Source organism: Glandiceps talaboti, chromosome 11 (genome assembly GCF_964340395.1).
Source record: "Glandiceps talaboti chromosome 11, keGlaTala1.1, whole genome shotgun sequence".
In the NCBI taxonomy this organism is placed as follows: Eukaryota; Metazoa; Hemichordata; class Enteropneusta; family Spengelidae; genus Glandiceps; species Glandiceps talaboti.
Genome location: NC_135559.1, coordinates 22899312 through 22915963, shown reverse-complemented (window position 1 = coordinate 22915963; position 16652 = coordinate 22899312). Strand labels below are relative to the sequence as shown.

Sequence of the window (16652 nt, the reverse complement as noted above, 5' to 3'; positions counted from 1 at the left end):
ATAGAATTTAGTAGATGTGACTACACCAGTAGGTTATACAAATTATAGACTTTAGTAGATGTGACTACGCCAGTAGGTAATACAAATCATAGAATTTAGTAGATGTGACTACACCAGTAGGTTATACAAATCATAGACTTTAGTAGATGTGACTACACCAGTAGGTTATACAAATTATAGAATTTAGTAGATGTGACTACACCAGTAGGTTATACAAATCATAGACTTTAGTAGATGTGACTACACCAGTAGGTTATACAAATTATAGACTTTAGTAGATGTGACTACACCAGTAGGTAATACAAATCATAGAATTTAGTAGATGTGACTACACCAGTAGGTTATATAAATCATAGACTTTAGTAGATGTGACTACACCAGTAGGTTATACAAATTATAGACTTTAGTAGATGTGACTACACCAGTAGGTTATACAAATTATAGACTTTAGTAGATGTGACTACACCAGTAGGTTATACAAATTATAGACTTTAGTAGATGTGACTACACCAGTAGGTTATACAAATCATAGACTTTAGTAGATGTGACTACACCAGTAGGTTATACAAATCATAGAATTTAGTAGATGTGACTACACCAGTAGGTTATACAAATCATAGAATTTAGTAGATGTGACTACATCAGTAGGTTATACAAATCATAGACTTTAGTAGATGTGACTACGCCAGTAGGTTATACAAATCATAGAATTTAGTAGATGTGACTACACCAGTAGGTAATACAAATTATAGACTTTAGTAGATGTGACTACACCAGTAGGTTATACAAATCATAGAATTTAGTAGATGTGACTACACCAGTAGGTTATACAAATCATAGAATTTAGTAGATGTGACTACACCAGTAGGTTATACAAATTATAGACTTTAGTAGATGTGACTACACCAGTAGGTTATACAAATCATAGACTTTAGTAGATGTGACTACACCAGTAGGTTATACAAATCATAGACTTTAGTAGATGTGACTACATCAGTAGGTTATACAAATCATAGAATTTAGTAGATGTGACTACATCAGTAGGTTATACAAATCATAGAATTTAGTAGATGTGACTACACCAGTAGGTTATACAAATCATAGACTTTAGTAGATGTGACTACATCAATAGGTTATACAAATCATAGAATTTAGTAGATGTGACTACACCAGTAGGTTATACAAATCATAGACTTTAGTAGATGTGACTACACCAGTAGGTTATACAAATCATAGACTTTAGTAGATGTGACTACACCAGTAGGTTATACAAATCATAGAATTTAGTAGATGTGACTACACCAGTAGGTTATACAAATCATAGACTTTAGTAGATGTGACTACACCAGTAGGTTATACAAATTATAGACTTTAGTAGATGTGACTACACCAGTAGGTAATACAAATCATAGAATTTAGTAGATGTGACTACACCAGTAGGTTATACAAATCATAGACTTTAGTAGATGTGACTACACCAGTAGGTTATACAAATCATAGACTTTAGTAGATGTGACTACACCAGTAGGTAATACAAATCATAGAATTTAGTAGATGTGACTACACCAGTAGGTTATACAAATCATAGAATTTAGTAGATGTGACTACACCAGTAGGTTATACAAATCATAGACTTTAGTAGATGTGACTACACCAGTAGGTTATACAAATCATAGAATTTAGTAGATGTGACTACACCAGTAGGTTATACAAATCATAGACTTTAGTAGATGTGACTACACCAGTAGGTTATACAAATCATAGAATTTAGTAGATGTGACTACACCAGTAGGTTATACAAATTATAGAATTTAGTAGATGCGACTACACCAGTAGGTTATACAAATTATAGACTTTAGTAGATGTGACTACACCAGTAGGTTATATAAATCATAGACTTTAGTAGATGTGACTACACCAGTAGGTTATACAAATTATAGACTTTAGTAGATGTGACTACACCAGTAGGTTATATAAATCATAGACTTTAGTAGATGTGACTACACCAGTAGGTTATACAAATTATAGACTTTAGTAGATGTGACTACACCAGTAGGTAATACAAATTATAGACTTTAGTAGATGTGACTACACCAGTAGGTTATACAAATTATAGACTTTAGTAGATGTGACTACACCAGTAGGTTATACAAATCATAGACTTTAGTAGATGTGACTACACCAGTAGGTTATACAAATTATAGACTTTAGTAGATGTGACTACACCAGTAGGTTATACAAATCATAGACTTTAGTAGATGTGACTACACCAGTAGGTTATACAAATTATAGACTTTAGTAGATGTGACTACACCAGTAGGTTATACAAATCATAGACTTTAGTAGATGTGACTACACCAGTAGGTTATACAAATTATAGACTTTAGTAGATGTGACTACACCAGTAGGTTATACAAATCATAGACTTTAGTAGATGTGACTACACCAGTAGGTTATACAAATTATAGACTTTAGTAGATGTGACTACACCAGTAGGTTATACAAATCATAGACTTTAGTAGATGTGACTACACCAGTAGGTTATACAAATCATAGAATTTAGTAGATGTGACTACACCAGTAGGTTATACAAATCATAGACTTTAGTAGATGCGACTACACCAGTAGGTTATACAAATCATAGACTTTAGTAGATGTGACTACACCAGTAGGTTATACAAATCATAGAATTTAGTAGATGTGACTACACCAGTAGGTTATACAAATCATAGAATTTAGTAGATGTGACTACACCAGTAGGTTATACAAATTATAGAATTTAGTAGATGTGACTACACCAGTAGGTTATACAAATCATAGACTTTAGTAGATGTGACTACACCAGTAGGTTATACAAATCATAGAATTTAGTAGATGTGACTACACCAGTAGGTTATACAAATCATAGAATTTAGTAGATGTGACTACACCAGTAGGTTATACAAATCATAGACTTTAGTAGATGTGACTACACCAGTAGGTTATACAAATTATAGACTTTAGTAGATGTGACTACACCAGTAGGTTATACAAATCATAGACTTTAGTAGATGTGACTACACCAGTAGGTTATACAAATTATAGACTTTAGTAGATGTGACTACACCAGTAGGTTATACAAATCATAGAATTTAGTAGATGTGACTACACCAGTAGGTAATACAAATCATAGACTTTAGTAGATGTGACTACACCAGTAGGTTATACAAATCATAGAATTTAGTAGATGTGACTACACCAGTAGGTTATACAAATCATAGAATTTAGTAGATGTGACTACACCAGTAGGTAATACAAATCATAGACTTTAGTAGATGTGACTACACCAGTAGGTTATACAAATCATAGAATTTAGTAGATGTGACTACACCAGTAGGTTATACAAATTATAGACTTTAGTAGATGTGACTACGCCAGTAGGTAATACAAATCATAGAATTTAGTAGATGTGACTACACCAGTAGGTTATACAAATCATAGACTTTAGTAGATGTGACTACACCAGTAGGTTATACAAATTATAGAATTTAGTAGATGTGACTACACCAGTAGGTTATACAAATCATAGACTTTAGTAGATGTGACTACACCAGTAGGTTATACAAATTATAGACTTTAGTAGATGTGACTACACCAGTAGGTAATACAAATCATAGAATTTAGTAGATGTGACTACACCAGTAGGTTATACAAATCATAGAATTTAGTAGATGTGACTACACCAGTAGGTTATACAAATTATAGACTTTAGTAGATGTGACTACACCAGTAGGTTATACAAATTATAGACTTTAGTAGATGTGACTACACCAGTAGGTTATACAAATTATAGACTTTAGTAGATGTGACTACACCAGTAGGTTATACAAATTATAGACTTTAGTAGATGTGACTACACCAGTAGGTTATACAAATCATAGACTTTAGTAGATGTGACTACACCAGTAGGTTATACAAATCATAGAATTTAGTAGATGTGACTACACCAGTAGGTTATACAAATCATAGAATTTAGTAGATGTGACTACATCAGTAGGTTATACAAATCATAGACTTTAGTAGATGTGACTACGCCAGTAGGTTATACAAATCATAGAATTTAGTAGATGTGACTACACCAGTAGGTAATACAAATTATAGACTTTAGTAGATGTGACTACACCAGTAGGTTATACAAATCATAGAATTTAGTAGATGTGACTACACCAGTAGGTAATACAAATTATAGACTTTAGTAGATGTGACTACACCAGTAGGTTATACAAATTATAGAATTTAGTAGATGTGACTACACCAGTAGGTTATACAAATCATAGACTTTAGTAGATGTGACTACACCAGTAGGTTATACAAATCATAGAATTTAGTAGATGTGACTACACCAGTAGGTTATACAAATCATAGAATTTAGTAGATGTGACTACACCAGTAGGTTATACAAATCATAGAATTTAGTAGATGTGACTACACCAGTAGGTTATACAAATCATAGACTTTAGTAGATGTGACTACACCAGTAGGTAATACAAATTATAGACTTTAGTAGATGTGACTACACCAGTAGGTTATACAAATCATAGACATACCTCATTCTCATACTGTATTTCTAAAACTGATTTGGAACTAGCAAGTTCTTCCATCACTGTTTCTGCTTGTTTTAGTATATCCTCCCTTGATACAGTCCGCTGTGAACAATAAAAATAATGCCATTAGAGTTGCAGTACAACTGATTATGTTGACGTTCACTTACACTCTTGTCTAAGTGAACATATGAAGTCATAGACAAATAGTAGCACCAATGTCATTGAATCACATCTGTGCACAACTACAGTATTCTACATATGACATCTTTTACTCATGGTGGCTTTATTTGTTGACAGTACTCTTTCAACAAGACATACTAGTAGTTGTTTGGTTGTTACTACTGCCATGACAAGGTCATATAAACTTATGTTTATTTTTTTAACAACTTTACCAAACCAATCAATAACTCCATGAATGCACTGATTCCTGTCTACGCATTACTGTCAAAATGTTCACATTTGTAAAGTAGTGTTATATACTGAAAGTAATGTCTAAAACATTACCAACTTTTACTATAATTCTAAAAATTTCACCTTGCCTTTTGCTGGGATTTTTAACCCTGGACATCATTTCTTTACATCTGAATAGTTACTTACCTTCCTTTAACCCTGGACATCATTTCTTTACATCTGAATAGTTACTTACCTTCCTTTAACCCTGGACATCATTTCTTTACATCTGAATAGTTACTTACCTTCCTTTAACCCTGGACATCATTTCTTTACATCTGAATAGTTACTTACCTTCCTTTAACCCTGGACATCATTTCTTTACATCTGAATAGTTACTTACCTTCCTTTAACCCTGGACATCATTTCTTTACATCTGAATAGTTACTTACCTTCCTTTAACCCTGGACATCATTTCTTTATATCTGAATCGTTACTTACCTTCCTTTAATTCTGGACATCATTTCTTTACATCTGAATAGTTACTTACCTTCCTTTAATTCTGGACATCATTTCTTTACATCTGAATAGTTACTTACCTTCCTTTAATTCTGGACATCATTTCTTTATATCTGAATAGTTACTTACCTTCCTTCTATCCAGTCTTGGTGCAACACGTTCTGCTGTTTCTGCTGAACTCATGTCTATGGTATTGTCTTGTAATCTCTGCATAGCTCGGTCTCTATCAAAAGCAGTCACATAAAAAAGTAGCTGCCGACTGTCAAAAGGAAGAAGGAATGGACTGCAAGATAAAAAGATAAATCATTTGCAAAGAGTTTTGTAGTGATATAAAACTTTTCTTCTTCTTTCCCTGTCTACTTTTCTCTCTTTCAGCTGTATGTAATTCTCTCTTTATTGACTAAACAAGCGACCTATCGGTCAGAATAGCTCCGCTGTTTGTTTTTTTAATTTAATTTTTTATTTTGGTGACATGTAGAAGTGGTTCATGTCATCAGCTCTTCACTATGCAGTTTTGTTTTAGCGATGCAATAAAGTGGTTAGTGGTTTCATATGATGTCTCACTATAAAACACATTTTACACAGAAGTTGGTAATGTATTGTACTTTTATACCATAGTCACCATTTTATAACAAAAATCTACTGTTATGAAAAATTGCACAAAATCTCAGAAAAAAATGACTGGGAAATGCACACAAGAAAAAGAAAAAAAGAGGATTTTGAGGTTGGCTATAAATAATTCCAGTGTCTTACAGCTGTAACCCTGGAAAATTTTAATGATGAATGAAATAAACTAGGGATCTAAAATAATTTTGAGGCAATTTGAATTTCAATTTTCTAACAAATTTACAAAGTCAACAACATTCAACTTGTACTAGTTGTGGTAGATATATATAGGGAAGAAATGTATTAATCGCCATCTTAGTTTCCGTACGGCGACAATCTCAAGTACCCGGAAGAGAGTCATTCTCAGCCATACGTTACAGTGGTAACACTCGTTCATGTTCGGTTACCTTTCACAAAGAAAACACAACGAAATGGTTGAAATGATCTTTTTTTTTATTTCTTTTCATCACAACAACAAAATCTGCGTGATCAAAAGTGTTGTAAACTAAACCAGAAAGAATTATCGGACTGGCTAAACTTCCCGATGAACTGGAGTAAGGTCCTACTACTTCCAAGTAAGCCTCGATAGTACTATAGTACGTGAGAAAATCGTCTCAAACTAGCGATACAACTTTCAAAATATAACTTGACATGTTTTCATTTGTTAGAGTTATACAATTCAAGACGGGTTTTCACTCGAAAACAACAATTCTGTGAATAATGACACTCTGAACGCAGCGATTTCTCGGACGATGTTACCACTGTAACGTATGGCTGACAACGACTTGCTTCCGGGTTAGTCCCTCGTGCATACGAGTGGATTGTCGGCGATTAATACATACATCGTCTGATATTTTAATTCACAGTGTTTCTTGTGACCGGCGCCTGTCAGCAGACTCTGCCATTTTTTTCATCATTCCATTGTATTTAAACCTTATACTTGACATTTCGCAATATTTATAATTCTCAACAAAATACCTCAACATGCCTCACTTCGCTCGTACTCAAAGCAGCCCCGCGCGGTATGATCACTGACACTGATGACATGATGAGAGAGAACCTTTTCGGATTTACATGTAAAACGGGGAAAGATACGCAAAACATAATGCAAAGTCTGAAGCCAAATTAAAGTTGTAATTATTTTAATTATTTTTACTTGCCAAATATTTGCATTTTGGAAAGGCAAGACACGTTCATGTCGTTTAACTTTACATGTGAACTGTCGGCCATAACTTCAACCGCATGCCTGGCATGCCCTTCGTAATACGCAAGTTGTCTGAATTCTGGTTCACTGTCATTCCAAATTGCACGACAATATAGAATTAACCACAAGTTACATGTTATCTGAAAACATCACACTTTTATAGTGGGTCTGAAGTGTGATTTTAGTGAGTACCAAGAACGTCCTGTGTTGATACTCAAGATACTTGCTGTGGAAAATCGCTCGGTCAAATGAGATCACCTTCAGCTTCTGGTCGAATCAGGATAGAGTATGCAAATGAGGATGTTGCGGACTGGCTGATTATGTAGAAGGGTGCAGAATTGGATTTGAAGTTTACAACCCTGTTTCGAACAAACGCTTGTCATTTGGGCGCCCAATGCGTAGAATTATGACTATAGCACAAATTACATTGCTTGTTTGACGTCAATAGTGTCTTTTGAAAAGTGGCAGTTTACTTAAAGTCTCGTCGACTGATTTCCAATATGGCGTCGGTCATTATGCTCATTAACATATTCATTTTTTTTTCAAATTACAAAAAAAAAATCATAAAAAATAAAAATGAGGATGTGCTGACTTGAAATTAACAAATCTGAGTAAGCTACCCCCTGCGCATCAACACGCCAGATATCAAAGCAATCTAATAAGAGGTTTTCAAGGAGTTGATGAAAATGACATTTTATGAAAAAAAATCATAAAAAATTGAAAATGGCACAGATCAACTTGGCATGAACAAATCTGAATAGCCTCCCCCCAGGGAACATGCACACCAAATATCGAAGAATTCCGACTGTCACTTTCAGAGTAAATAGTAAAAATATAAAAGTTTGACGGACACCTATGATTCACTCTACTCTCTATACCTCAATACCCACCTATACCTAAAGCTACGCTTTCAGCTTTCGCTGACAGCGGAGCTAATAAAGACATCTTGTCCATTCTTCATCTCTTATCTAAATTAAAACACCCCTAATCTTATAATTGACAAGAGATCACTTACAGTTCCTTTATCTCTTATCTTCTGGGAGATTATCAAACTCATTTATGCCATGGAGGTATAAAGTGGAGAAGGAGTCTGCATAGAGCATATGTATTCACTAGAGCTCTATTTCCTGCTAGTGTATGCATGATTGACTGTTTGTCTGGTGTGATAATCTTATAATCTGTTGTATATTTAGCTGCCATTAAACAGTTTTACGGTGAAGTAGCTGAATGAATTTTGGCATTCTCATAATAATAACATTATTACTAAGTACATGTTAAAAATTCAAACATACATGTAACTAATCTTTACTTCTACAGTGTTATCTTCCTTTTTTATCACACACAGTGGAATCTTAAAGACAATGTGTGTGTAATTACTGTATTACACTTGCAACTCACCAGTGTTTGGCTATGTCTCCTAGCCAGGAAGGTAAATTACCAGTCATAATAACTAAGGGATCTTGTAGTTGTCTTGTGGCTTTTGCTGTCAGTTTACTATTGGTAAATTCATGAGTTGATAGAACAGTGTGTGGTTCTGCATCCTATAGACAATAGACCAACATTACATGTTATGTACTGAATCACCCTGAAGATTGATGATAACCATGAAAGATAATGTGGTGGTGCACATTAAAATGTGTGCACAAATTTTGTGATGGGAATTTCTCTGTGCTTTTCTTTTTTCTATGCAGACACACACACACAGACACGCGCGCGCACACACACACACACACACACACACACACACACACACACACACACACACACACACATATACACACACACACACACACACACACACACACACACACACACACACACACACACACACACAATAGTACAGAAATCCATTCGTTATCAGGTAAACTGATTTTTTAAAGAGAAGTATGGCCAGGGGTGAACAAATCCACTGGTCCTGGGTCCAGGACTAGCGTTTTTTTTGGGCGGACCACACAAATTTTACCTTGTCTGGTCCGTCGGACCAGTACCTTACTGTTAATAACCATGTTAAAAAGTCCTTTGAATACACAGATTCATAGGCAAGAATTAATGTTTCACATTAGCGCGACCTGGGACCACTAATTCTTTCAGCAGGACCACTAGATTTTTTAAGGCACTGGTCCGGGGACCACCAGTTCACAAAATGATTTGTTCACCCCTGATGGCTATAGTTAAACTTACCTCATAGAGACAGTGCCAGTGTCTATTAATACCATGAAGTACTCTTAGTAATGTAATCACAACTAATGATGGGTCTTTAGTTTCAAATGTGGAAGGCAGAGTTGATGACAGGTATTCATCTAAGGCTCTATTCGGTGATAGTTTGGAAGAAACTGAAATACAAATCATACCAAACTGATAACATCTAGTATTTCTTAATTGGAAACTGGTTCTGTACACCTGGAGGGAGGGGGGGGGAGAGAGAGAGAAGAGAGAGAGAGAGAGAGAGAGAGAGAGAGAGAGAGAGGAGAGAGAGAGAGAGAGAGAGAGAGAGAGAGAGAGAGAGAGAGAGAGAGAGAGAGAGAGAGAGAGAGAGAGAGAGAGAGAGAGAGAGAGAGAGAGAGAGAAGAGAGCGCACCTACACACATGCACAAATACACATGGCTATAGTACTACTGAATCTTCAGTAGTGCTCCACACTATTCATTGAATGACAGCTCCATTGGCTGTAGTACACCTACTTGTACATATATCTTCACTTTTCTTTGACCTCAGGACACTCTTTGTTGGTAAAGCATCCACACTCTTCTTAGACTTATCAGTTGAGATTAAACTTTGAGCACTCTGCATGTCATCTTTCTTCTCTTCACCTGGTATTGGTCTGTACCTAAAACAAAGTTGGCCAAGAGTAAGACACTTCAAAATTGACAATATTTAACTGCCAAGACATGGTTTTACAATATGGAAGAAATCTGCTACAGCTGTGTACATATTATCAAAGTGTGTAATCTGACAATGAATATATGTTACATATCTTGTGGTCAATGTACCTAGTACACACTGACAACATTTCAATGAATACATGGTACATCTCATGTAGAAAGTTGACAACATTTCAATGAATACATGGTACACCTCTTGTAGAAAGCTGCCAACATTTCAATGAATACATGGTACACCTCTTGTAGAAAGCTGACAACATTTCAATGAATACATGGTACACCTCTTGTAGAAAGCTGCCAACATTTCAATGAATACATGGTACACCTCTTGTAGAAAGCTGACAACATTTCAATGAATACATGGTACACCTCTTGTAGAAAGCTGCCAACATTTCAATGAATACATGGTACACCTCTTGTAGAAAGCTGACAACATTTCAATGAATACATGGAACACCTCTTGTAGAAATTTCAGTTTTCAGTGTCAATTAAATCTCTTGTAATCCAACTTTGTATCACTGCACTGACAACTGCCTTCTAGGAAGACTATTAATTTTGACATACCATATTGTGTGAGTTCTTTTCCAAATACTGGCCCTTCCTAGTGGATTGTTGTCATCATCAGTATCTCTGTCTTCATCAGATTGTATCCCATACTGTTTAATAGCTTGGTACACTGTCCAGTTATATGGAAGTATTCTATCCCCAATTAAGAATTGTAGTCTATGTTGTACGGTTGGCCCGCCTCCTGAAAATGCAGCTGCTAAAGTTTCATCAATGTCATCATCTGAGGCATCATCATCACTATTGTCATCATCTTCATCCTACAAAACAAAACAATCATCATCACTATTGTCATTATTTTCATCCTATAAAACACAAGCCTTCATATCAAAGGCATAGTTCCAAACTTGTTTGTTATATTTGGCAAATATATTGTACAAATTTGAATGGTGTCTCTAGGTACAAAACTTAAACTTTATTGACCAAAATATTCAATGATGAGATTGTAAAAGTCTTTTTGAATGATCTTCTTTGAATCATCTACTTACATGTATCTGTCTAACTCTGCCATATCCTCTGATTACAAGGTATCTCTCTATTGCTTGTACCAAAGCTAGTGGGTCTATCTTGACAGGTCCTCCCTTCCACTGTCTAAGATTGGTACATTCTGGGTGTCTTTGAAGCTGACACTGTTAAAAACAGACATAGAATTAATTACATCTAACATACTCTTAACACTGTTAATATCAACACAAAATTATTTAATTCAATCTTGTTTTGATAGGAGTAAAACTCTATCATTTAATACTACCAAGTAATACACCTAGTACCTTGTTTCTGCTATCTGTTAGCATCAATATATGGTGACATGGACTTACCTTTAATTGATGGGTATTAAAGAACCTCATTGCCTGTGAGCCTCTGGTACCAGGAGTGCCACCCCCTGGCAAGTCATGGACTTTAACAGGAAATTGTTCTAAATGGTTAACACAGCCTTGAAGTTTATTGACTAACTGTAGGAATGGAGGTGGTGTAGTCAGATCAAGGGATTTGAAGGCAGTACCATTGTCAGGGGCCTGAAATTAAACAAACAAACAAACAAACAAACAGTTTAAAAAACAAACAAACAGATAAATACAATCAGATGGATCCTTAAAAACAAACATGGCCATAATTCTGTCAAAAGTTGTATGACCACTAAAATAATTTATAGTTATGATTATTGGCATAAAAAAGTAACTGGTAGACTTACTGGGCAGTTGAGGAAGACGTGTAGGAATCTTTTCAATCTGACATCTCTGGAGACAACATTGTAATCCTTGTCTAATGTCAAATATTGTAGCAGTTTGGTTATCATACCACTATGTAGTAATTCAAATGGAGACACATCAGACTCTGCCATTATGGTACTTATCTCATGTAAAGCTTCAATACCATGATCCACCTAGTGAATATAATTGAACACAAGTGTTAAATCTCATTTAGTTAGCTGTATTATCAGAAGTCAAAGAACAAAGTGGAAGTAAGTTTTCACTTATACTGATCTATTAACCCTGCAATGGACAATGTTTTTGTAATTACTATTTTTTCAATTCTGAATTCTTAAGATGATGTTATATTGTTATGGCTGCAGAGAACACAGAAAGAACTCATGCAAATACCTTGAGTATGTCACACTTACACTCATGAATCATAGGGTGTGTGGAGACGCTTTGCAAACTTTTGTAATCAAAGAGATAGGGGTACGTTGATTGGTGCTGAGGGCAGCCATTGACAAAGAGCCATCAGTAGTGAGTCTGGTTTCCTAAGCCAGGATTGATCAAGATGTCTATAGGTGTCATAGGTTTTCTGTGGATATCAAATTTCCATTTGTCTTACAGCTGAACCTATAAGTAATACTTACCTCAAGTGATAACTTCTCTGTAGCAGTGCAGAGTCGATGTAAGATATTCAAAGCTGGGTGGCTGTCTCCTCTCTGTTCTGCACCAAAATACTCGGCAACAAACTTCTGAGCTGTGTAAATACAAAACACAAATTGTTTGTACAGCAATGTTGGCATGGCTTTGTCATAAGCAACACGCCTTCAATCAAAGACAGTCCCCAATTTGTGTTTTATGGCAAAGTTGTTGTGCAAATGTGAATTGTGTCTCTAGACACAAAGCTTCAAAATTTATTGACTAATTTGCCATCTGACCTTGAATATGGAGGTCAAAGGCAAAGGTCAAGATATGAAAAGAAAGCTGACCTTTGGGGTATAAACATTTATATGAAGTCTTTGTTTATTCAACTTCTTGCGTTAACTTAGAAAGAAAAGGTTTGGTCATTTGACCTTGAAAATGTTTGTCAAGGTCAATGTCTCAACACCTGGCATTTACGAGACATTACGACAGATTGCCGAAATGGCACATTATTTGAGATGAAGCTTCCAAACGTTGCGTCTTTTGCAAGGGAAATAAACAAAAACACAATTGATAATATCTTGCTTTAATCAATATTTGTGCCCATTGGGGACTAATGAGCAATATAATAAAAAATGTTAACATCTTGATTTGTGTTGTTTTCTGTAATACAGCAATTTAAGTATTTGAATATTTAGCAAGACAACCACTACGTCATTTTTACCTTCCGTAAGGAAGATTATATATTGGGGATGAAAGTCTGTCTGTCTGCTTCCATGCTCGGAGCAAATCAAATCAACAGCATATTATGGAACAAGAATATTGTGGCACTGCATGTCATGATATGCCTTCTTGAAGTTTTGTGTGGGTATTCTAATAGATACTAGACAGTATATTTTAATTGAGATGAAATGTTTACTTTGTTGTTAAATGAGCTGCTAAAATGGTGACATGATGAGTGAGTTGGCTAAAACTTATACTGTCATGAAGGTATCACAGTGCTCTTGTCGGCAAATGATAAAAATCGGATAAATAAAAGTCATTGACTGTGAAAACCCCGAAAATTACAAGTGTTTATGTATATCAAGTCTAGTGGATTTCATTTATATTGCCTGTTTCTAATATATGGGGACATATCATATATGGAAACTTCAAATTAATAAATTTCTGGACTGCCATCCACAGACACAGATGATAGTCAGGTAGTGTGGGTAAAAAAGTTCAGTTAAGACATATAGATTGTAGTTTTTTGTTTACTCATGTCTATTACAACCATCAGCGATGCATTTTTTCCACAAAGTTGTTGAGTTTTAGTCACCTGTTGACTACGCTCGCCATAGCCTGAATGCTGTCAAGTAGTCTCTGTGTGGTGTCACAAAATAGGTGTGGTCTAGGTAGGACTGGAAATATACCCGAAAACTCTAGAAGTAAATCTGACGGGAACTGACTGAAAAACTGTCATTTTAAGGTGTTTGCTTTTTAAAGTTTTTGAAACCAGAATATGTTTCACAAACATGTCATCTAGCAAAATAGCAATAGTGAATGTGAGTATTTTGAATCACTTTTACGTTATATAAATATACTATAGCATTACAGAAGTAAATACACTATTATAGCATTACAGAACTATTTCAGTCACACCATAAAAAAACCCCAAAGTTTACACAATAAACTGATTATGATAAAGTCATAGTCTCCTACCTTGTTCTTTAATCCACACTTTGACTTTCTCTTTGTTGTTTGCCATGGTTTGACTGGCCATACTTGCTGTACTTGGTAAGGGTGTTTCTTTTGGACTACTGTCACTTGTTGTATTTCCACGTCCCCATCTTGAAGGATTTAGACTGGCCAGGAAAGAAGCTTTAGGAGAAGCTCCAGTAGCTTTAGCTGTGAGGAAATTAATATCAAATAGTTATAATCTACACATTTCTTGTAACTTTAGCTGTGAGGAAATTAATATCAAATAGTTATAATCTACACATTTCTTGTAGCTTTAGCTGTGAGGAAATTAATATCAAATAGTTATAATCTACACATTTCTTGTAACTTTAGCTGTGAGGAAATTAATATCAAATAGTTATAATCTACACATTTCTTGTAACTTTAGCTGTGAGGAAATTAATATCAAATAGTTATAATCTACACATTTCTTGTAACTTTAGCTGTGAGGAAATTAATATCAAATAGTTATAATCTACACATTTCTTGTAACTTTAGCTGTGAGGAAATTAATATCAAATAGTTATAATCTACACATTTCTTGTAACTTTAGCTGTGAGAAAATTAATATCAAATAGTTATAATCTACACATTTCTTGTAACTTTAGCTGTGAGGAAATTAATATCAAATAGTTATAATCTACACATTTCTTGTAACTTTTCAGTTACAAAAGACAGACAGACAGACAGTATGTATATGCCAAGAAGTTGTCTTTTCAGTATATATACTATGTTGTCAGGGGGGAAATCTTGACAGTTATCTCAAGACCAATACTTAATTTACACATGTCAAGTATTTCTAACTTCAGTGATTTATACCTTGTAGGGTAACCACCTAGTAGAACCATTAGATTGCCATGATCACAACACAAGACTTGTTTCATGACATAAACAGTTATGCAATAGACAGTACAATTAAATGAAAACCACAACACTGGCTGGCCATAATTGAAGTCTAGTGTCTGAATAGAACATGTTAATTGACTAGCTATAAGTACTCAAAATTTTACAAAGTACATCATACATGTGAGTGTTGTGACTCAAAATACAGTACATGACTACTACAATTCAAGACTGATACCTACCTGTAGGTGTTCTACCTTTCACTGGTGCAGTGGCTCTAGATGTTGTTGATGCAGCATAAGACCGTGCTGATCCTAAGGGTGGAGATGTCTTACCATGATGGTCTTGACTGTCATATGGTCCTGTAGGTGTTCCTACCTCATCAGGAGCTGCATATTTACTCTTTCTTGCACTGCTTCTCTTCGGGGGTCTCTTCCTTTTAAGGACATCACTGAGACGACTGATACAATCAAATGAGTATTATATATTAAATTATATAAAGTACAAGTTATTTTACATGGTGTTATTGAATGAACATCATAGCAAAGTTTTGCACAGGCCTCGGAGGTGCCTCAGAAGCATTGTTGACTTCAGATAGGACCCAACCACAACAGCCAGTTGTAAAAGGGGACAACCAAGCAAGTGATCAGTGGTCCTACCTTACATCAAGGACATTTTTGAGGCACTCACAGGGACATTTGCAACATATGAGACAAACACCCGCATTCAGCCATAGACCCTACATGAAAGGGACGCGTCTCTGCTGGCATGTCGTTCAAACAAAGTCAGTAATAGATTATCTCTTTTACACCTTGCTAAAAATTAGATCATCAAATCTAATAATAGACTCTGCTATGATTAATATCTCGTTGAGTCACACAAACTGTGTGACGTGATTATGTAAACAATATGTAAATGAACTGACATCGTATGTGACTGACCACAAGCTAGCACTCAAAACAAAAATGGTGGATACGCCAGTCAAATTTGCTGATGTTTTTAGCGATTTAGTGATTGACCTAGTGATTTTTTCACAAGTACGAGGACAACAACATATCAAAACACATGTAGCTTTAGTGCTGACGCTACATTGTCAGCTTGTCACCAGGCCTTCAATGCATATGGTGGGTTGGCATCCCCTGGATTTTCATGGTTGTCAAGGGTGACTGCCAGTTTTCAAACTTCGTAGTCAGTTTGGAAAAACTGGTAGTCAATTGACATGAGACTACCACTAATTTGGAGCTCTGCTAATGGGATTATCACATTGTCAATATAGCTTCATCTATACATGCCCAGCCCTGCTAATGGGATTATCACACTGTCAATATAGCTTCATCTATACATGCCCAGTCCTGCTAATGGGACTATCACACTGTCAATATAGCTTCATCTATACATGCCCAGCCCTGCTAATGGGATTATCACACTGTAAAATATAGCTTCATCTATACATGCCCAGTCCTGCTAATGGGATTATCACATTGTCAATATAGCTTCATCTATA

General features: G+C 35.3%; 1 protein-coding gene across 2 annotated transcripts in view; it reads right to left on the bottom strand.

Moving 5' to 3' along the window:
* LOC144442510 (E3 ubiquitin-protein ligase TRIP12-like) overlaps positions 1 to 16652 on the bottom strand; it is an 84301-nt gene that overhangs the window by 21503 nt on the left and 46146 nt on the right. For both annotated transcript variants that reach the window (XM_078131872.1, XM_078131873.1), the window contains 12 exons: positions 15391 to 15608; positions 14288 to 14473; positions 12592 to 12701; positions 11941 to 12132; positions 11567 to 11764; positions 11237 to 11377; positions 10749 to 11008; positions 9984 to 10129; positions 9484 to 9635; positions 8701 to 8843; positions 5622 to 5775; positions 4587 to 4685 (listed from right to left, as the gene is read on the bottom strand). In XM_078131872.1, the coding sequence (XP_077987998.1) occupies positions 4587 to 4685; positions 5622 to 5775; positions 8701 to 8843; positions 9484 to 9635; positions 9984 to 10129; positions 10749 to 11008; positions 11237 to 11377; positions 11567 to 11764; positions 11941 to 12132; positions 12592 to 12701; positions 14288 to 14473; positions 15391 to 15608 (1999 nt within the window). The remainder of the gene's footprint in view (positions 1 to 4586; positions 4686 to 5621; positions 5776 to 8700; positions 8844 to 9483; positions 9636 to 9983; positions 10130 to 10748; positions 11009 to 11236; positions 11378 to 11566; positions 11765 to 11940; positions 12133 to 12591; positions 12702 to 14287; positions 14474 to 15390; positions 15609 to 16652) is intronic.